The sequence below is a fragment of the Halichoerus grypus genome, chromosome 8 (genome assembly GCF_964656455.1).
Source record: "Halichoerus grypus chromosome 8, mHalGry1.hap1.1, whole genome shotgun sequence".
Classification (NCBI taxonomy): Eukaryota; Metazoa; Chordata; class Mammalia; order Carnivora; family Phocidae; genus Halichoerus; species Halichoerus grypus.
In genome coordinates, this window is record NC_135719.1 from 38956038 (window position 1) to 38979007 (window position 22970).

At 35.1% G+C, this 22970-nt stretch overlaps 1 protein-coding gene across 6 annotated transcripts in view; it reads right to left on the reverse strand.

Annotated features, from left to right (window-relative positions):
* SCAPER (S-phase cyclin A associated protein in the ER) overlaps window positions 1-22970 on the reverse strand; it is a 529442-nt gene that overhangs the window by 326577 nt on the left and 179895 nt on the right. For all 6 annotated transcript variants that reach the window (XM_078079039.1, XM_078079040.1, XM_078079036.1 and 3 more), the window contains 3 exons: window positions 14259-14340; window positions 12274-12426; window positions 11619-11726 (listed from right to left, as the gene is read on the reverse strand). In XM_078079039.1, coding sequence (XP_077935165.1) covers window positions 11619-11726; window positions 12274-12426; window positions 14259-14340 — 343 coding nt within the window. The remainder of the gene's footprint in view (window positions 1-11618; window positions 11727-12273; window positions 12427-14258; window positions 14341-22970) is intronic.

Consider the following 22970-nt stretch of genomic DNA (forward strand, 5'->3'; position numbering starts at 1 on the left):
AAATGCTTTAAAAAGATAAAAAGTTTGAGAATTCCATTATATATATGTAAGATTTTATTTATTTATTTATTTATTTATTTGAGAGAGAGCAAGCACGAGTGGGGGGTGGGGGAGAGGGGCAGTGGGAGAGGGATAAACAGACTCTCCATTGAGCAGGGAGCCCCACATGGGGCTCGATCCCAGGACTGTGGGATCATGACCTTAGCCAAAGGCAGACGCTTAACCGACTGAGCCACCCAGACACCCCTAGAATTCCATTATATTTAAATAAAATTTTGTAAACAGTAAATTTAAGAAAATCTGAAATGTTATACCTTTTATCAAAATAATGTCTTTTATGAAAGCATCCATTTTGAAAAATTAAACATAAGACAATGACAACTTTTAAAACCTGATAGATTATTTTAGTGCATTTTACAAAAGATTCAACTCTGCCAAGGTCCCTTTCTACAGGTGTAGGATACATTTCTATTTTTATCTACTACAGTCTATGTATTACATTGTTTAAAGTGACAGATGAGAAAAATAAAGCTAATGAAATACTGTGAAACAGACACCATGCCAAAGAGAAAAGGCCATCTTCTGATAGGATGATAGCCGACCATCTGTCCCCCTGCCACTCAGTGACAATTACAAATACTCCTTCAGTTTTCTGGTAGGTAGAGATGATAAATGAGGCAAAGGCTTCTTTTGCAGATTCTGATGTTCCTTTCTGATCTGATCTGAGGTTTAACAGATGACTCAAAGAAAAGCACAGAGTTCAACAAGCTTATTAATTTATCATGCTGTGAAGATGGAGAAAGGTCTGAGCTCAATAGTGCAAAAGGGAATGGTTCAGTTATACTGAACCACGTCTCGTAATGAAATCTATTTTCTGAGAATTCTCAGATTTCAAATACAGTCTGTTAGACTGCAATTAGGCTTCATCCTTAGAAATCATTTCAATAATATCCCAGTAATGATATTAGACAAATAACATCACCCTTTCAAAATCAAAGTAAAAAGAATGCTCAGAGATGGAGCCGGAACTCCTCAGTTGTGAGTGGCTTTCACAGCCCTAGGTGACAAGAGCTTGAGAAAGACAGCAGCTTCACATCAAACTCAACAGCACCAGAACAAAGATTCTCCGTAAGTCTATTTAACTTTTAAGTGTTTAAGAAAAGAATATATGCAAAAATATAAATATGTTAAAAGAAAAAGATATACTACTCTAATACTAGACAAAAGAAACCTGGCATGGCTAATTAATATTTAGACAAGGTATCAAAAATACTACTAGGAATAAATACTCCTTCAGAATAAAGAAGGTCATTTCATAATAAAGGGATCAGTTAATCAAGGGGACATAACAACCATTTGCATTTATGCCCCTAATAACACAACTTGAAACTAAATAAAGGCAAAAACTGATTGAACTGCCAAGAAAAACAGAAAAATTCACAATTAAACGATTTCAATATCCCTTTCTCAAAAATTGATAAAACAAAAGTAGGCAAAAATCAGCAGGGATCTAGTAGATGAGGAAACTTTCTGAGGTGGTAGATATGTTCATTGTCTTGATCATGGTGATAGTTTCATGGGTATGAATATGCCAAAAGTTATTAAATTGTAAACTTAAAAATAAGTGTAGTTTAATGTACGACAGGCCTCAAAGATGTTTAAAAACAGCAACAAATTTCCAATCCATATGAATCTAGGCACTATAATATTCAGTAGAAAAGAGTTAAGTCCAAAAGATTACATATAGCAGGGTACTTTTTAACAGAGCAGGAAACAGCTAAAATAAAATTATGCTTTTTAGGAATAGACCTAGGTGCAAAAATAAAACTATGATGGGGACAAGAGCAAAAGGGAGAAGAAGGGAGAGGAAGGATAATAAAGGGACACATCAGGCAGCATTATGCAAAACTAGGTTTGCCAAATTAATAGCATACAAAAATAATATTCAAGGCAGAGGCATGAAATAGGAAAGAGATGTTTCATATTCTTACAACGTAAAATTCATCAGATAAAAAGTATGTAAATAGTTATAATCCTGATGATAAAACACTGTGATATACAAAGATTTTTAAAACACAAGGAGACATACATAAATAATAATAGGATATGAACAGTCCTTCCATTTTTGAGAAAAGGATACTAGTGAGGACAAAAAATAGGCTTAAAAAAGTGAGGATATTTGCATAACAACAAGCAAATCTGATCTAATATATATACCCAAAGAGAGAGAAAACGTATTTTTTAAATTTTACAATGTATTAAGCTATAAAGAAAATCAATAAACTCTCCAAAGTAGAACCTAGATAAACCATAATTTCTGATCATAATGCAATAAAAGTTGAAACTGAAAACACAGAATACCACTCATTTTAGCATCACATATTTTAAAACTGAAGCAATGCCCAGAAGATTAGCTTGATCCCTACATAAGATCGCAGTCAAATCCATGAATCACTTCACACTTTTAAACACACATATACACTCATCCTCATAAAACAAAAGGTACTGCCACGCCTCTAACATGGGGTGAGAACCCCATGTTGGGCTCTGTGCTCAGCCGGGAGTCTGCTTGAGATTCTCTCTCCCTCTGCTTGTGCGCTCTTTTTCTCTAAAATAAAATTTAAAAAAATATTTTTTTAAAAACCCTGAAATTTGAAATACTTTTAAAACCCATTAATTTAGAAACAAAATAAGCCTACTAAGAAATGTTTAAGACTTAAATGAAGAAAATGAACGGTTCACTGAACACATAAATGCAAGACATAAGTAGACAAACATGTTGCTGGATGAAAAGAAAAAATATTTAAAAGATGTCTACTCTTGCCAATTTAATCTTGACATAATTTCACTGCAATCTCAAAATCAAAAAAGAATTTTTCTTAGTTTAGCAAGTTAATTGCAAAGGTTATGTACAAAGTGAAAAAGCAGAGGAACAGCCAAGATAATTTTGAAAAATAATAAAGAACACATCTACCCTATGAGGAATAGAAGCAAGAAGACAGCAAATAATATCTACTCAATTTTTAGAGAAAATAATTATTATGCTACAAATCTACACCCAGTGAAAATATCTTTCACAAACAAAAATACTACGAACAAACAAAAACATAATTTCCTACCAGGAGATTCTCACTAACCTGAGTAGTAGGTACACAGATAGTTGTTTTATTATTATTCTACAAATAACAGGAAAAAAAGGGAAAATCCAGTATTTAATTTTTTTTTTTATATTTCCTTTAAGATTTTATTTATCTATTTGAGAGAGAGAGCACAAGCGGGGGAGAAAGAGAAGCAGGCTGCCCATGGAGTGGGGAGCCTGATGTGGAGATCGATCCCAGGACCCTGGGATCATGACCTGAGCTGAAGGCAGCTGCTAAACCGACTAAGCCACCCAGTCGCCCCGGAAAATCCAGTATTTGGATTAATGGCATCAAAGGATACTGCAATAAATTTAAAAGAATGATGAATTAATTTTAACTGGCCAAAATATCCAAGTTCCCTATGATGGCCTTCTATGGTTGCAGACGTGTTAGCTAATTTAACCACGAACAAAAAACAATGGACAGAACACAGATTTTTTCAACATGGGCGCGTACATAATTACCATTGTTGTATTTCTTTTATTTTTTATAAATGTTTTTGCTTTTGTCAAAGTTACCAGCAAACATATTTTACATAGTCAATGGTTCAGAGAAAGAAGTTCCCCACTGCTCTCCCCATTCCTTTCCCAAATCCAGGTGCAATGGTTTTAGGGGATTGCTTTATCTTTCTTCTCTATATTCCTGAATATATATTGTATTGCTACTTCTTCATTTTTCAGTTTTAAGATTATCTATTGACTTCTCACCACAGAACATACAGATTTAGCTCTATTCCCTAAAACTGGCCCCACCGCTCACACTTTATATACTTCGTATCCCTTCCATCTTTCCAAGTATGGAGGGACCAGAAAAGAAGTGTTATCATTTAACTACTAGGTGGCAGGAATGTGGGGTTTACTACACTCCTTTCTGATGCTGAAATACCTTGTATCTAAAAAAAAAAAAAAATTTTTTGAGAGAGAGGACCAAATTTTGGGATTATGAAAATCACAACTTTGTGATTTTCCTGATACAACAGATGTGCCTACTCTAACGATTGCAAGCGAAGTCAAATTGACAAAATAATTATTACTAAAGCTCAATTAACTCTCATCAAAGATCTGATCTTCTATAAATATTTACTTTGGAACTAATATACTGGCCATTGAATTTCAGATAAAGACCCTAATAAGGTGTGAATTAAAATAAAAGCTTTTTTTTTTTTAAGATTTATTTATTTATTTGACAGAGAGAGAGAGAACAAGCAGGGGGAATGGCAGGCAGAGGGAGAGGGAGAAGCAGGCTCCCCGATGAACAGGGAGCCCGATGCAGGGCTTGATCCCACGACTCTGGGATCATGACCTGAGCTGAAGGCAGATACTTAACTGACTGAGCCACCCATGTGCCCCAAAATAAAAGCATTTATAATCAATTGTTTAGTAAGGAAAAAAGAGTTATATAAATTAGGCAGGTAAAATACTGAATTTGTCAACTATACTTGTCAGAGCAAGAATATTCCTGCTTATAAACTCCCATTTTTTTTAGATTGTTTATTTATTTATTTATTTATTTGAGAGAGAGAGAGAACATGAGTGAGCGAGTGGGAGGAGGGCAGAAAGGGAGGGAGAGGGACAAGCTGACTCCACGCTGAGCACAGAGCCCTACATGAGGCTCGATCTCACGACCCTGAGATCACAGCCTGAGCCAAAATGAAGAGTCAGACGCTCAAACAACTGAGCCACCCAGGCACCGTTGTTCCTGCTTATAAGCTTCTATTAATAAATCCTTCATTCCCTTTATTCTTCCAACATGAAATTGTCATATTATGGATTTCAAGATTAGGTATGCATAAAATTTCCATATAAAGAAGTACATATCACAAAACTTTAAGAGAATATTCAAGTAGAAGCAGTTTTAGTTGTATAAATTTATCTCACTGCAACCCTTTCTGATCCTCTATCAACCAACTGAAAGAGAGCAGCTGCAAAAGTCATCACAACTGCTTTGGTCTTTGAATGTTGCCCATGGCCACAATTCTGCAACTCCTCACAAATGACACACAAGAGCCAGATGAGAATGCATTGGTCTGTAATCTGTAGATGTATACAAGTAGTCACTGTTGTAGTCATTCCCAGCTACCATGATCTTGAATAAGAGTTTAAGGAGTTTAAGGGTTTATGTCTTTTCAAAAGCAATAGTGTTTAGGTATTTAATTAACTGTGTAAAGGCAATGGGTATCAGCTACAAAAAACAGCCAAAACATGTTATTAACTTTAACACTTAAATTATCAGCTTGGGATACTCCATTCTAATTCCCAAACAGATGCAAAGAGGAAAAAAAAGTCTTAATTATTGTAAGCAAACTGTAAAATTTGATAACCACAATAATGCAAAAAAAAACCCAGCATGTATTACAGTAATAGTCCAAGGACTCTCGCAGAGAAATAGGGTTGAAATGGCTTTTCATATCTGTATAGTTTAATTGTATTATGAGAGCTGTCTAGGAGTCACAAAATAGTTTTATCAAATACTAAAGAGCTTAAGTTTCTAAACTGCAGATATTTGTTACCTATTTGAAATTTCACTTTAAAATAAAGCAACTGTTTGAAAGAAAAGATTCATGGAAGAGAACATTATATAGTTGTAATTTACCAAACCAATGACACAGAATCTGAAAAAACTTTAAGAAAACTACAGTTCTTTAGGCTTCTTGTTCTAAATCACTGATTAATGATCAATATCTCCCAAACTGAATGTTTATTAAAAGAAAACCAATACAGAAAAGAGACTGTGATTATTAACAGTAAAAGTGCAATGGTCATATTACATCAGAAAAAGTATGAAAAACAGGTATTAATGGAGTAATATTTCAAAATTATGACTGTAATTATCTACTTTACCTTTCTTAGCATATGGCATTTGTCCAATACAACTCAGGTACAGAGGTGGTTAGAATTTATTCTAAAATAAATACAAGAAAAATACACTCTATAATAATCCAGTTTAGATATATAAAACAGATAATAGTAGCAAGACAATAGGTTTATAAACCAAGCTAAGAGCCTGAGATTTATAAGTTTATCTATCTTGTCCTTTTGCATGTCAATAATGAAGACTGGAGGATTCAAACTATAGTATTTACTCCACAGTATGTAGAATTCCTTTTTCCAACCTTAAGGCTTAGTTGCCTGGTTGGAATTAGGAGGAGTGGTTAAAGTAAATTTTATTTCTTGCCAGCCAAAAAAATTTGGAGATAAAAGGAGAAATAAATTTTTTAAATGTGTATCCTAAGGGGCACAGTGTGTTAGCTAAGTGAGAGTAATGCCAAAAGTGTAATTTTGATTCTCAAAAGAAATGATCTCTCCACCTGTCCCTGACACCAAATAGGTCCATTAATATGGCCATGCTATGCAATCAGGAAGAGACCTTGTGTTTTAGCTCTCCCAAAATGTCCTTAATTCTTATGTGGTATGAACCCTGTGGTAGAAGCCAAAAGGCCTGCCAGGGCCAGAATGAAGGTTATGGCAAAGACTCAGAGATACGTAGGCAGAGAAGACTGAGGGGTGACCTGGTCAGGAAGAGGTAAATAAATGTCTGATGTTCCACTGGAACACTAAGTGGAAAGAACAGATCAAGAGTTCACCAGCCACTTTTCAGGACTGATGGCCCAGAGAAGACTAAGTGAACAGGTAGAAAAGGGCCTCAAACTGGAAACCGGAAAAGACAGAAGACATTACGTAGAAAGACCTCAACTTTTCCTCGTAATATGGGGTCCTATAAGCCATACTCTTCCTTTAATCCACACAGGTATAAGCAAGTGGATGGGGACCTAGGATTGTTATTCAAAAGAGGTTAGGTACAAACCAGAGAAACTGTTTAAATTATTGGGTCAAACTAAAGTTTAAAACAAATTGGTTACCTAGTTAAAAATCTTTCTTTAAACCAATGAAGAGGACTAACTCAGCTATGGATAAATAGCCAAATATTCTCTGCATGTCCCTAGTTACAATGTGAGTGAATTTACCACAAGAATTCCAAAAGTTAGAAGAAATATATGTTAACAATCAGCTATATATGTGTGTGTTATACACTGAATATATACACATGTTCTCTCTCACACAATTCTCTCTCGCACATTCTCTCTCTCACACACACACACAAACACACACACACACACACCATAAAATTTTTCCCATCCTATTAGAGAGAAAATTTAGGCAATGGAAGCTATATCCTATAAGAAAGGGTAAGACATTTTTAGATAATTTCCCAATCTAACTTAAAGTGTACCCAACTGAGGTACTGGGGAGAAAAAAAAGATTAATTCTAAATGAGTTCTAGTTTGTTCATCTGACTTGATTTTCTGTTGAAAAGTAGACAAAATGCTTTCCTAACATGATTATAAAAAAGAGAACAAATACTTTTGCTTCTACATAGGTAAGCAAGGTAAGGAAACGAATCAATCAGGAATTATCTATTGTTTCCTGGACTGTCCTCAATTCTGGGAGACATCTAGGAGATTTCTTTCACCTCAACACCAGCACCCTCTGGCGAAAGAAATCAGCTTACATTTCATTGAATACAGTAATGTCTTTACAGTTTTGCTAATTTAAAATATCATTTTTTCTTTCAGTCACCTAATGTGCATAATTTTCCCACATTGAAATACTAATTTGGGATTTATAAAATCACATTTGGTTGTAAACATCCAATAAATTATAGTTAACATCCTTCATGAAACTCCTTTTTATAATCCATGCAGCAAATGAAAATAAACTTTATGTAAGTACACAGGTTAACAAACAGAGCTTGTATACTTTATATGCTTTTAAAGCCAAGGAATCCTACAAAGAGAAATATATGGATTAAAAAAAAAAAACCTTTTCAACTTCATTCTCTATATATAATTGTACTTCATTCAATGTCCACAAAAATCACTATTAGCTTCTTTAGATATCAGTGTGAAAACAGGATGACACAGAAATCAGAGTTTTAGTTAAAACTTATATTTTATTATTTCTTTAGCAATGTATAAAAATTAAATTTTGGAATGTATTTAAACTAGCACCCATTTGTTGTGACCTTCAAAAATTAGCTACTTTTATCATGTGGATTCTAAGATGAAGAGAAAAAAAAATAAAACATAAAACAGCTCTTTTTGTAAAGTCTCAAAAAACAAGAAAAATTCCCTTGTAAAATTACAATAAAAACACAAAACAATATACCTTTCTTGTTGGGCAGCTACCTATTATGTTTAACAGGCTTAAAACAAAATGTGTCAAAGATCAAGAGTAAGTTATCTGATATGTCAAGTGCATAAGGTCAAAGGTGCAATTTTATTAGGTCAGAGGTGGTATAAATAAAATCTTACATGTCAAAGAAGAAGGGTCACAGACAAGGTGTATATAACATAAAAACATCACAGATGACAAGTAATAACTTTAAGTAGAACAAGTATGTTTACTATACAAATACCTCCACTGATTAAAAATGAAACTTCCATATGAGTAAATATAAAATTGCTTTACTATATCACATAATTCATGCTATATTGCATGCTTGTTTTCAGGAAGAAAGGGCTATAACCAAGAATAACTACATGAATTAAGTGAGAACCTTAAGAAAATTTAATTCCTTTGAGCTGAAATAGTACACAAAATGAACACATTAACCAAATCTCAAATCACAACAGCTAAACATCAGGCTATGCTATAATAGCTACAAAAGTTGGATAATACTGCATATTTTTCTTCCAAATTGCATGAACTAAATATTCTTTCCTTCTCAACTTTTCTCTCTGAAGTAAAACACATAAAATTTAGATTTCAATTTACATAACAGCAATACTCCAGAAAATGTTTAAACAATTTGTTATAAATTAAATTATGTGGTTTTTTAATTAAGAGAATTTAATTACAAATAATTTTTATAAATGGAATAATTAAATTCTAACTAATGAAAGCAATTTAAGATTTTTTCAAAGTGGCATACACATACACATGACTCTAGTTCTAAACAGCAAACTTAAATAGTGAATGGGGATAATTATATGAATGATTCAAGTAAAAAAAAATCCTTACTATTCACTCTTAAAATACCAATACAATTTGAATAAAGGACAAAAATTTATTTGAGGTGAACTAAATAGATGATTAATTACATGTTTTATTAGTGATACCTAAAGCCATTCTTATAACCTTTCAGTTCAACTCAGCTCAATGAACTTTTACTAAATACCTTACTATGTGTCAAGCATGTCAAACAATGGATATACAGGAATTAAACATTAGGAGACTTCCAATTCCAGCCACAGTGAACTGGCTTATACTGGACTATCTTCCAACTCAAAACGTTGCACAAAATATATAAAACATCAATTTGAAGGCAATTAAAGAACAGCCAACAGAGCCAGGACTTGAGAGACCATGATCCCTAGAAGAGAGGAAGCACATGAGATGAGCTCCACATTCACTCTGGATTTTTCCTTAAGGGCTTATGCCTATTTTTGGCACTGGAGAACAGTGCAAGCTGAAAGTAGCAGCCTTACTGAGCTGAAGAGACAGAACTTGGTTTCGAGCTGCCAAAGTGATTGGAACTTGAGGGGGAAAATCCTCAAAAGGAGAAAATCACAGAGAATAACTATGTGCAATTTCCATTCACGCATTGGTCATGTCCAGAAACTCAGGAGAAAACAGTGGCTTTGGTGCTCCTATTTCACTAAGATTTATTGATTTATTAAGAAGCAACCACAAGGGCGCCTGGGTGGCTCAGTTGGTTAAGCGACTGCCTTCGGCTCAGGTCATGATCCTGGAGTCCCTGGATCGAGTCCCGCATCGGGCTCCCTGCTCGGCAGGGAGTCTGCTTCTCCCTCTGACCCTACCCCTCTCATGTGCTTGCTCTCTCATTCTCTCTCTCTCAAATAAATAAATAAAAAAATCTTTAAAAAAAAAAAAAAAAAAAAAGAAGCAACCACAAAATTACCTGTGCTTCCTGACAGCATTCAATCCAGACCAAAGCCCCAAGTCCTTGAACTCTCCCCTTCCCAACCAAATCACCTAGCACAAGCCCAAATCCTGTAAGTCCATTCTAACACCTTACTGAGAAACTCCATAACTCCCCATAGTATGTATTTTCCATTCTTTTAATAAATTAATAAAACCCAATTTTATTCAACTACAGATGTGTTCCTGATGGTCTTTGCCTAGAAAGCATTGACAAAAAGCTACAAAAAAGAATGAACTATAGCTTCATATAAACATTAAACATCAATCTCACAGAGTTAGGGATGGGTGAAAGAAACCAGACACAAAAAGTTCATACTGACTGATAACATTTAAGTAAAGCTCCAGAACAGACAAAACTAACTGATGGTGCTAGAGTCAGAGACTAGTTACCTTTTGCGGACATGTCTGGGACAGAACATGAGAGAGCCTTCTGGGGTACAAGAAATAATCTATATCTTCATGTGAGTGAAACATATGTAAATATTAATCAAACTATATACTTGAGATTTGTGTACTCTTAATATATGTTACACTGGGAAAAAAAGGAGTTAAACACACACATGCATGTACACACAGGTACTACCCTCATAGAACCACAATAACCTTTCCTGGGCATCTTAAGAGATGCTCGACAAACATGAATGTCTCATCTTTGGGTAGCTTTAGAAATTTGCTATTACAAATAGAACCAACAAATTCATAGATTAGCAATGTCATCCATGTCTAGATAACAGCTATATGTAAAATATTTATAAAAATATTCATACAAATCTAAATTCCATTATAAACAATTATAAGTAGATAAATAATGCATTTCTGAAAATTTCTAAATACTGTATTCATACAAAAGTGTCAATTTATATGACATTCATATCGTTAACTATTTTATAAGAAATGTAGAGCATCACTAAACAAATCTTTCCTTTACTATTTTTTATTTAAATTTAATTAGCCAAAACAGTATATAATTAGTTTCAGATGCAGTGTTCAACAATTCATCAGTTGCGTGTAACACCCAGTGCTCACCACATCACGTGCCCTCCTTAATGCCCCTCACCCAAGGTACCCCATCCCCCCACCCACCTCCTCTTAAGCAACCCTCAGTTTTTTTCCCATAGCTAAGAGTCTCTCATGCTTTGTCTCCCTCTCTGACTTCTTTCCATCAGTTTTCCCTCCCTTCCCTTATGATCCCCTGCACTGTTTCTTAGATTCCACATTTGAGTGAAACCAGATGATGATTGTCTTTCTCTGATTGGTTTATTTCACTTAGCATAATACACTTCAGTTCCTTTGATATTAAAATATCAAAATACGGTAACATTTTTTTGCACTAAAATTATGTAACAGTATTACACTCTTATTCCTATGTTTGGTAAAATGTACACTAAAGTGACACATTTATATACTATATTTTATTAGTTATTAAATGTTATAGTTTTAAATAATCACATATGAACATGCAATTCTTTATAATAAAAGAGAGCATACTAGATTATTCAATAAATATGTGTAAATGAATGAAAGTAAAGCTTACCACTTCTTCATCTGAAAGTTCACGCCCTTGGATGCTGCTATTCTCTCTCACAGCTTGCTGGTGTTTTTTTCCTTTAATGTGGCTAAAAAGATACACCTCTGAAGAGATCTAAAAGCATAAAATCAAAGCAACTATAATCAACATATAATTATATCTAATTATAAATATTACATATTCAAACCAGTATACTATATGCAAGTTGAGATCACTCTAGCCTTTACATACTAGGCTTAGAAATATTTTCCTTAAAACACAATTCTGATAATCCCCTAGAAGACACATGGTCAAAAAAACTATGCCTTCGTGGCCAACCTTAACAGGATATCATTTCTTCTGAGTATCAAAGTTCAAGTTTCAGCACTAAAAATACTCTTTTCTTTTTTGGTCCAAGTACCCAAAAATATTGCTTGGGCTAACAATTAAGCAGGTATAGCCATTTCAGCAGCAACTGCTTGCATCAGCACTTTGCACTGCTACTCCTAAATGCCAATACTATTTTTCTAGTACTTACTTTGCATAAAAATCATGACAAAAATCCGTGGTACTCATCACATGCCTTAGTATGAATCTTAAAAGACTGGGAGAATGTATTTCCATAGTTTAATAAACTTTAGTAATAAATTATATCATCACAATATTAATAATGACAACCTACCAGGACATTGCAGAGGGAACATTGCTTCTTTCTTTCATAAGGGGTCAGTTTGGGGGCATAATCAGTATTTGCATGCCTCCCACTGCTTAACTCAGCAGCTTTTTCTTTTCTTTGTTCAATCTGTTCCATGTGCCTTCGAATGCTTTCATCATGCTGTGAATAAAGTCAAAGTGTGAGAATATAAAAAATTATTCAAATTATACTGAGAACTTGAAAAAATAGTATTTCCATTAAATTTTCTAAAATAAAAGAAGAATGTCTTAATTCAGTGTTAACTTGAAGACTAAGAGCAAGAATTTACATAAAGCCCTTTAATATCTCCTGCATGCACAGTAACGTCTCCTAAAGTGTGCTTCATAGAACTATACCACGGGGGATTGTTAAATGTTTTGTGGAAAAGGTTCTATCATCCAATAAATTTGAAGAACAGTAAATTAAACCTAAACAGGTTTTTAACATAGAACTATTCTGAGCCTCTGGTATGTTTCTGTGCTCTAAGACTCAATTAAACCTAGCTATACTAAGCAACATATTACACACTTATTTGACTACAACATACTTTGGAGAAGCACTTTGGGGAATACACAATGGGAAATGTTGACCCATATGTAAAGACCAAGCTTATCCTGATAGTAGACAAACCTCATCATGATACAGACCTCTACCCACACTAACTCCACACCACACCATTTCTGGTTGTTCTACACTTCCAGTGACTTCCCCCAAAAACAAACAAAAGAAAAACAACCAGGCTGAAAAAAACCACAATTCCAGACTTCTGACTTCATGCTCATACTTTTTCATACGACTGGAACCTACCTATTCTATCCATTAAACTCATCTCTCTTTCAACTCAGGAGTTATTCTCTAAAATGTTTCCTCTGACTTCTGAAACCCTTCATGTTAGACCAAGTGTCCTCATCTGTACTTCCATAGCACGCCAAGTATACCTCTATCCATATGGAAATTATCAGCATCTGAATCTCACATTAGTTTAAGAGTTTCTTGAAACTTAGGATCATGCCTTACTCATCTCTGTACCCCATAACTACCACAAAGCTCAATAAATTTTTGCTGCATTAAATTTAAATGAATGATAAAAGTTCTAGGACTACACAAATAATAAAATATTGTCTTCTACCTTATGAAATTTACTATCTCCATGAGAAGCCAATGTGTAAATAATTGTTACACAGTGTGACATATACTGCTAGAAACTGTATTACTAATGCTAAAGACTTTCCAGAAAATAGCAGTTAATCATAATTTCCCAAGTTACAATTGCACAACTTACAAGCACTGAAAAGCAAGTGAAACTAATTACACTAATCATCTTCTAGTTTATTTGTAAATAATTAAAAGTATGAATATCAGAAGCCAAATAGTAATGCCTTCAAGTCACTAACAAATTGGTTAGTACAAAAACAAGAAATGTTAAAATTCCTTTAATTATTCTCCACATTGTTTTATCTTATTAAAATAAATTTATTTTTGAAAAAAGATTTATTTATTTATTTATTTAACAGAGAGAGAGAGAGAGAGAGAGAGAGAGAGACAGCGAGAGAGGGAACACAAACAGGCGCCCCTCTTTATATATTTTAGATACATAGGGGGCACCTGTGTGGCTCAATCGTTAAGCGTCTGCCTTTGGCTCAGGTCATGACCCCAGGGTCCTGGGATCGAGCCCCGCGTAGGGCTTCCTGCTCTGCGGGAAGCCTGCTTCTTCCTCTCCCACTCCCCCTGCTTGTGTTCCCTCTCTTGCTATCTCTCCCTGCCAAATAAATAAATAAAATCTTTAAAAAAAAAATTTAGTTTTTTGATAGCTGAGTTAGAAGTGATCATAACTAAATCATATAAGTCTCATTATCCAAATATTAAGAATTCAAATTAATTAAAATTTTTACACAATTCCATAAATAAAATATTTAACCTCATGCTCCATTGAAAGCTCTAGAATTCCAAATTAAAATATATAATATCCTTACCTTGAGCTGAATTTTTTTCTGTAGCTCTTCCATTGCTTCTTGTTGAGCAGCTGTGAGTGCGGCCAATCGTTCTTCCCTATCTCTGTAAGAAAGACAGTAAAAATTATAAACTCAACTGCTTGGAGTAACAAATCTCATGAAGTTAAAAAATACAATTGGGATACACAGGCTTACATATTCTAAAGGGATATTATTTTTTAAATTATTCTTTTCTGAGTGCCTAAGTCCCAAATATAATGCTCAATAAATGTTTAAGAAGCAACACAAATTCTTAGTTATAAAAATAGGTTTCTGGACCCATACCAGGTATGGGTTTAAATACTACCTCTGGAACTCTCATTTATATACGGCATGTTGAAAACATATTTATCTCTGTTGCCTTCCAAAAAACCACTAAAACCACAAGAAATGAATAGAAAAGGCACAGACTCACAAACACAAAAGAAATAGCAAAGGAAACAATCACAAATTATGAGACATACAAAGAAGTATGACCAGGCTTTGAGAAAAGCAGTCAATTGAAACTGTCTCTGAAGAAGGCCATATGCTGTATTTAGTAGGCAAAGACTACAAAACAGCTGTTACAAATATGTTCAAAGAATTAAAAGAAAGTATGCCAAACTAAAGAAAAATATTATGGCAATGATTCAACAAATAGGGAACCTCAACAGAGAGGTTTTTTCTTAAAAAACTTTCCAATAAAAGGAACCAAGACTCCTTAAACAAATGGCTGATTCTAGGGGTGGAGTAGAGAAAACACAGGATGAGTATGGAGGATCTTGCAGTGCCAGAAGAGCAAGAAAGTGTTCAAAAAATAAAATTATGAAGTATGTTGAAGGGACACAGGGGCCAAATGAAAGAGCTTCCAATGTCCAAAGTTGGAACACTTTGAGCAACAAAATAAATAGTATTGGTTTATAGCACAATGTATAAAATAAATATAAGTCCACACTGACACATAAAAAAGCATTTAATAAATAGAACAGACAAATGTCCGTTACAGAAGAATTGCAAATAATTTATGTAGGAATTCTCCTCTCAAGGAGATAGAGAATAATTCCCCACCTTTTCAGTATTGGCTATGCTTAGTGACTTGCTTCCAAGGAGGATAGCATAGAAAAAATTTTAGAGTAACTATACAATGGAGAAATCTGACAAACACTATCTTAGCCAGGGGATCAAGGTTAATAAAATTAGTGATAATTCAAATTGACAGCATGAACCTTTGACGTGTTACAAATGGTAATTCTTAGTTACTTCTGTGTTCTTTCTCCCAGAAAGCTATAACATCAATCTAACCAGGAGAAGAACATCAGACAAGTCCTACCTGAGGGACATTCTACAATCTACCTGACCACTATTCAAAACTGTCAAGGTCATCAAAACCATGGAAAGTTTGAGAAAATGTGACAAATCAGAGATGCCTGAAGAGAAATGAAAATTAAATATCTGAACAAATAAGCCCAAACACTTCCCAAACTTAATTATGTACAGAATTGAATAATCATGAAGAGAACCAACCTAGAGAAATCATAGTCAAACTGATTACAGACAAACAGAAAATTCGGAGAGCAGAAAGGAAAAAACAATTCACCTTACACAAATGAAAACCAATATAATTAATGACTAACTTTTATATCAGAAAAAACAGAAGTCAGAAGATTCAAAATACTGAAAACAAAAAAGAACAAAGCCAGGAACTCTGTATCCAACAAAACTATCATTCAAAATAAGGAAAATGTCAAATATACTACAATAACAAAAAATTTTAAAAACCAAAAACAAAATGAAGGCAAAATATTCCCAGATAAGCAAATAGCAAGATAATTCAATGACAGCAAAACTTCCTTACAAGAAATACTGAAAGAAGCCCATGTAGCTAAAAAGCAATTATGCCAAAAAGTAACCTGAATCCACAAAAAAAAATGAAGTACACTAGAAATGGTAAATATGTTAATAAATATATTTTCTCTCTTAATCTAATTTCTTTGAAAAATGTGGCACTACATAAAGAGATAATTATAACACTGCATTGTTGAGTTTATTACATATATAGATATACTTTATGTGACAATAATAACATGAGGAAAAGGCTACAGAACTATAATGGAACAAAGTTGCTCTATTTTACCAAAATTAAGTTAGTTTTAATCAAAAGTAGACTGTCATAAATTAAGACAAATATTGTAATAAAGAGAGGAACCACTAAGCAAAACTAAAATAAGAGTTTTAAAAATCAAGAAAAAGGGGTGCCTGTGGCTCAGTCAGTTAACCATTCAACTATTGATTTTGGCTCAGGTCATGATCTCAGGCTCATGGGATCAAGCCCCTTGTCAGGCTCCCTGCTCAGTGGGGAGGCTGCATCTCTCCCTCTCTCACTGCCCCTCCCCCTGCTTCTGCTCTTTCTCTCTCTCAAATAATATTTTAAAAAATGAAAATTTTAAATGATGCACTAAAAAGTATTAACAAAAAAGGCAGCAGTAAGAGAGAACGAAAAAAACGCTTCAGATGTATAGAAAACAAGTATCAAAGTAGAAGATATAAATGCAATCAGATCAATAATTACATTCAGTGAGAATGGACTAAACACTTTAATCAAAAGGCAGAAATTAGACTAGATGGAAAAGGAAACCTCAACTATATTTAGTCTATAAGAGACACAGTTTAGATAAAAAGACACAAAAGGATGAAAGTAGAAGGGCAGAAAAAGACGTATCATGTAAACAATGACCATGGCAATATTTAAAACAGAAAAAAAAGCTGATGTTAAGGCAAGAAATATTTTTTAAAATGTCAAAGAGAAACATTTCATAATGATGAAAGAATCAATAGCCCAGGAAGATATTATATGCCCATAACATTGAGGCACCAAAATACATAAAGGAAAAATTGTCAAAACTGAAAATATAAATAGACAATTCAAAAATATTTGGAAATTTCAATAACCATCTATCAAAATTAATAAAACAAAACAGAAAATCAGTAAGCATAGAGAAGTCTAGACAAAACAATCAACTAACTTAACTGACATTTAAAGAACACTCCATCCAACAACAACATAATACAAATACTTTACAAGAGCATGTAGGACCTTTCTCTAGGATAGTCTACACCCAAGGCCGTAAGTCTCAATGAATTTAAAGGGACTAAATTTACACAAAGTATATTCTTCAACTAAAAAAGATTTAATTAGAAAACGACAGAAAATTGGAGAAATCCCCAAGTATTTGGAAACTAAACAACATGATTCTAAATAACTCATGGATCAAAAAATCATAAAAAATATTAGAAAATATCTTTAATTGGGAACAGGGAGGAAAGATGGCAGAAGAGTAGGGGGCCCTCATTTCATCTGGTCCCTGGAATTCAGCTAGATGTCTATCAAATCATTCTGAACACCTGTGAATTTAACCTGAGATCTAAGAAAAGAACTGCTGCAATTTTACAAATAGAAAAGTAACCACGTTTTGCAAGGTAGGAGGTGCGGACATATGAATCTGAGGGGGGATATATCAGAAGATAAACCACGGGGGGAAGGAGCCTCCATAAGCCGGCTACTGGAAAGTGATATAGCAGTGCAGCACAAAATTGGAACTTTTAGAAGTCTGCTCCTGTGAAGAAGGTCCCTGCCTGAAAGGTGCTCAGGTGGTGAAGCAGGACAGAAATGTAGGTGGGACAGTGTGGTCTCAGAATCCCCAGGGTCACAGAAAGAACGGGGGTGCCTAAGTGTGGCAGAGCTCCCAAGCATTGCAGCAAGGAAGCTGGCTACAATTAGCGAGCCCCGGAAAGGCCTCTCAGCTAGGTGTTGCCATAAACCATGAACCATGGCAAAATCAGGTGGCTGCTCTCCAAGCAGGGACCCAGCAAGCAACAACTGCTGCGAGATCTGGCTCCTTCCCCTTGGAGTAGTGGCACAGGTGTGCACAGGATAGGGCAAACATTCCCTGAGCAGGGGCCCAGCCAGTGGTGGGGTATAATGAGACACCCCCCAACCCCCAGGATTGGTGCGGGTGTGCACTGCAGGAGTCTGTGGAGTTTGGTGCACATGAGAGGGACTGACTGCCTTTCCCTGAGGGTGCAGTGAGGAGTGGGGGCCGAAATCGTTCAGCTCCAGGGCTGGAGAGTGGGGTGCTGCCATTTTTTTACTTCCATCCTCTAAAGTGGTGCGAAAAGCCTTCAGGGAACAAAAGCCACATAGAGCAACTGAAGCAGCTTACACTGAGCTCAGCCCTCTAGCAAGGGGTGGTGCAACTCTGCCCAGGCAAAGACACCTGAGAATCAGTTCAACAGGCCCCTCCCCCAGAAGACCAGCAGGATCCTCAGGTGAATACCAAGTTTATAGATCACTCATAACTTAAAAACTCCCGTGCTAGGGGAAAACAGTATAAAAAAGCAGAGGTATTTTTTCACATGAGTCTTTATTCTTTCAGTTTAAAATTTTCTTTTTTTTTTTTCTTTTCAACTAGTTTCTTATTTTATCAACTCTTTTAAGTCTTTTTTCAATTTTCATTTTTACATTTACATTTTATAGATACATTCTTCATTTTTGGTTTCCTTTCACTGTATTCAATTTTATTTATATATGTATATATATAAGTTTGCATTCTTTACAATTTTGGGATTTAGTGTCTTATAACAAACCAAAATATACCTAGGACCAAGTGAATCACCCTATTTTGTCCACCTGGGAAATTATATACTCTCTTTTTCACCTCTTTTTTTCTTTTTGTTTTCTTTTTTGGCTTGTGACCTCTTTGATTTGTCTAGTGTGTATTTCGCTTGGGTAGTGGTTGATATTTTTCATTTTGTTCTCTCGTTCATCCATTCTTCTCTGGGCAAAATGACTAAAAGGAGGAATTCACAACAAAAGAAAGAACCAGAAGTAATAGTCTCTGCCACAGATCTAATTGATAGAGATATAAGTAAAATGTCAGAGCTGGAATTCAGGATAACGATTATAAAGTTACTAGCTGGGCTTGAGAAAAGCATAAAAGACACTAGGGAATCTCTTAGTGCAGAAATAAAATCTAATCAGGCCGAAATTAAAAATGTTTTAACTGAGATGCAGTCTAAAAGGGATGCTCTAAGAACTAGGGCAAATGCGGCAGAAGAGAGAGTCAGTGACCTAGAAGACAAGATGATGGAAAGGAAGGAAGCTGAGGAAAAGAAAGGAAAACAACTACTGGATCATGAGGGGAGACTGAGAAATCAGCAATACCATAAAACGAAACAATATTAGAATTATTGGGGTCCAAGAGGAAGAAGAAAGAGAGAGAGGTACAGAAGGTATATTTGAGCAAATCATAGCTGAGAACTTCCCTAATCTGGGGAGGGAAACAGGCATTCAAGTCCAAGAGGCACAGAGAACTCCCCTCAAAATCAACAAAATAGGTCAACACCATGACATATCATAGTGAAACCTGAAAAATACCAAAATAGAGACAGAATTCTGAAAGCAGCTCAGGAAAGAAGATCATTAACCATGGGAGATTATGGACTCCAAGAAACAAACTGAGGGTTTTAGAGGGGAGGGGGGTGGGGGGATGGGTTAGCCCGGTAATGGGTATTAAGGAGGGCACAAACTGCACAGAGCACCGGGTGTTATACAAAAACAATGAATCATAATCACTACATCAAAAACTAATGATGCATTGTATGGTAACTAACATAACCTAAAAAAAAAAAAAAAGGAAGAAGAAGAAGATCATTAACATACAAGGTAGACACTTAGGCTAGGATCAGACCTGTCCACAGACACCTGGCAGGCCAGAAAGCCATGGCATGATATATCCAACATGGTAAATGGGAAAAATAAGCAGCCAAGAAAACTTTATCCAGAAAGGCTGTCATTCAGATTAGAAGGAGAGATACAGTTTCCAAGATAAACAAAAAGTAAAGGAGTTCATGAACACTAAACTAGCTCCGCAAGAAATATTAAAGGGGACCCTGTGAGTGGGCAAGAGAGACCAAAAATAACAAAGACTAGAAAGGAACAGAGATAATCTACAGGAACAATGACTTTACAAGTAATATAATGGCACTAAATTCATATCCTTAAATAATTACTCTGAATGTAAATGGAGTAAATGTTCCAATCAAAAATCACAGGGTATCAGAATGGATAAAAAAAAACGAAGACCCATTGATACACTGCTTACAAGAGATTCATTTGACACCCAAAGACACCTCCAGATTGAAAGTGAGGGGGTGGAGAACAATTTATCATGCCAATGGACATCAAAAGAAAGCTAGAGAAGCCACCCTTATATGCCATCCTTGTATCAGAAAAACTAGATTTTAAACCAAAGACTGTGGTAAGAGATGAAAAAGGACACTATATCTTAACAAAGGGTTCTATCCAAGAAGAAGATCTAACAATTGTAAATATTTATGCCCCTAATTTGGGAGCAGCCAAATATATAAATCAATTAGTAACAAACTTAAACTCATTGATAATAATACAATAATATTAGGGGACATTAACACCCCACTCACAGCAATGGACACATCATCTAAGCAGAAGATCAACAAAGAAACAAAGGCTTTAAATGACTCACTGGTCCGGATGGACATAAGAAATATATTCAGAGCATTTCATCCTAAAGCAGAATATACATTCTTTTCTAATGCACATGAAACATTCTCCAGAAAAGATCACATACAGGGTCACAAATCAGCCCTCAACTGTACGAAAAGTTTGAGATCATACCATGAACATTTTCAGACTACAATGCCATGAAACTTGGAAGTCAAACACAAGAAAAAAATTGGAAGGACCACAAATACATGGAGGTTAAAGAACATCCTACTAAAGAATAAATGGGTCAACCAGAAAATTAAAGAAGAAATTAAAAAAAATACATGGAAGCCAATGAAAATGAACGTATGACAGTCCAAAAACCATTGGGATACAGCAAAAGCAGTCATGGGAGAGAAGTATATAAGCAATACAGGCCTTCCTCAAAAAGCAAGAAAAGTCTAATACACAACCTAACATTACACCTAAAGGAGCTGGAAAAAGAATAGCAAATAAAGCCTAAATCCAGCAGGAGAAGAGAAATAATAAAGATTACAGAAGAAATCAATGAAATAGAAATTAAAAAAACAGTGGAACAGATCAACAAAACTAGGAGCTGGTTCTATGAAAGAATTAACAAGATTTACTGTAGGGTGACTACATAACATAATAAAAAAAAAAAATTGATAACCCCCCAGCCAGACTTATCAAAAAGAAGACAAAGAACCCAAATAAAATGATGAATGAAAGAGGAGAGGTCACAACCAACACAACAGAAATATAAGCAATTATAAGAGAATATTATGAGCAATCATATGCTAACAAATTAGGCAATCTAGACTAGGAAATGGGTAAATTCCTAGAAATGTATAAACTACCAACACTGAAACAGGAAGAAATAGAAAATCTGAACAACCCATAACTAGCAAAGAAATTGAATCAATAATCAAAAATCTCCCAACAAATAAGAATCAGGGCCAGACTGGGGCACCTGGGTGGCTTAGTCGATTAAGCATCTGCCTTCGGCTCAGGTCATGATCGCAGGGGCCTGGGATCAAGTCCTGCATCGGGCTCCCTGCTCAGCAGAGAATCTGCTTCTCCCTCTCCCTCTGCCTGCTGCTCCCCCTGCCTGTGCTCTCTCTCTGTCAAATAAATAAAATCTTAAAAAAAAAAAAAAAGAATCCAGGGCCAAATGGATTCCCAGGGGAATTCTACCAAACATTTAAAGAAGAATTAATAAATATTCTTCTGAAACTGTTCCCAAAAACAGAAATGGAAGGAAAACTTCCAAACTCATTTTATGAAGCCAGCATTACCTTGATCCCAAAACCAGACAAAGACCCGACCAAAAAGGAGAATTATAGTCCAATATCCCTGATGAAAATGGATGCAAAAATTCTCAAAGACCCCAGCCAATAGGATCAAACAGTACATGAGAAGGATTATTCACCACGACCAGGTGGGATTTATTCCTGGGCGGCAGGGGTAGTTCAACATCCCCAAATCTATCAACATGATACACCACATTAATATAGGGATAAAAACCATATAATCCTCTCAATAGATGCAGAAAAAGCACTTGACAAAATACAGCATCCTTTCTTGAAAAAAAACCTTCAACAAAGTAGGGATAGAGGGAACACACCTATACATCATAAAGGCTGTATATGAAAGACCCACAGGTAATATCATCCTCAATGGAGAAAAACTGAGAGCTTTTCCCCTAAGGTCAGGAACATGACAGGGATGTCCACTCTCACCACTGTTGTTCAACATACTACTGGAAGTCCTAGCCTCAGCAACCAGACAACAAACAGAAATAAAAGGCATCCAGATTGGCAAGGAAGAAGTTAAACTTTCACTCTTCGCACAGGACATGGTAACCTACGTAGAAAACCTGAAAGAATCACCAAAAACTGGTAGAACTGATACACAAATTTAGCAAAGTCACAGGATATGAAATCAACACAGGGAAGTCTGTTACATTTCTATACATCAATAATGAAGCAGCAGAAAGAGAAATGAAGGAATCAAACCCATTTAAAATTGCACCAAAAACTGTAAGATACCTAGGAATTACCCTAACCGAAGAGGTAAAAGATCTGTACTCTGATGAAAGAAATTGAGGAAGAAAAGGAAAAAAATTCCATGCTCATGGATTGGAACAAATATTACTTAAATGTCTATATTTACCC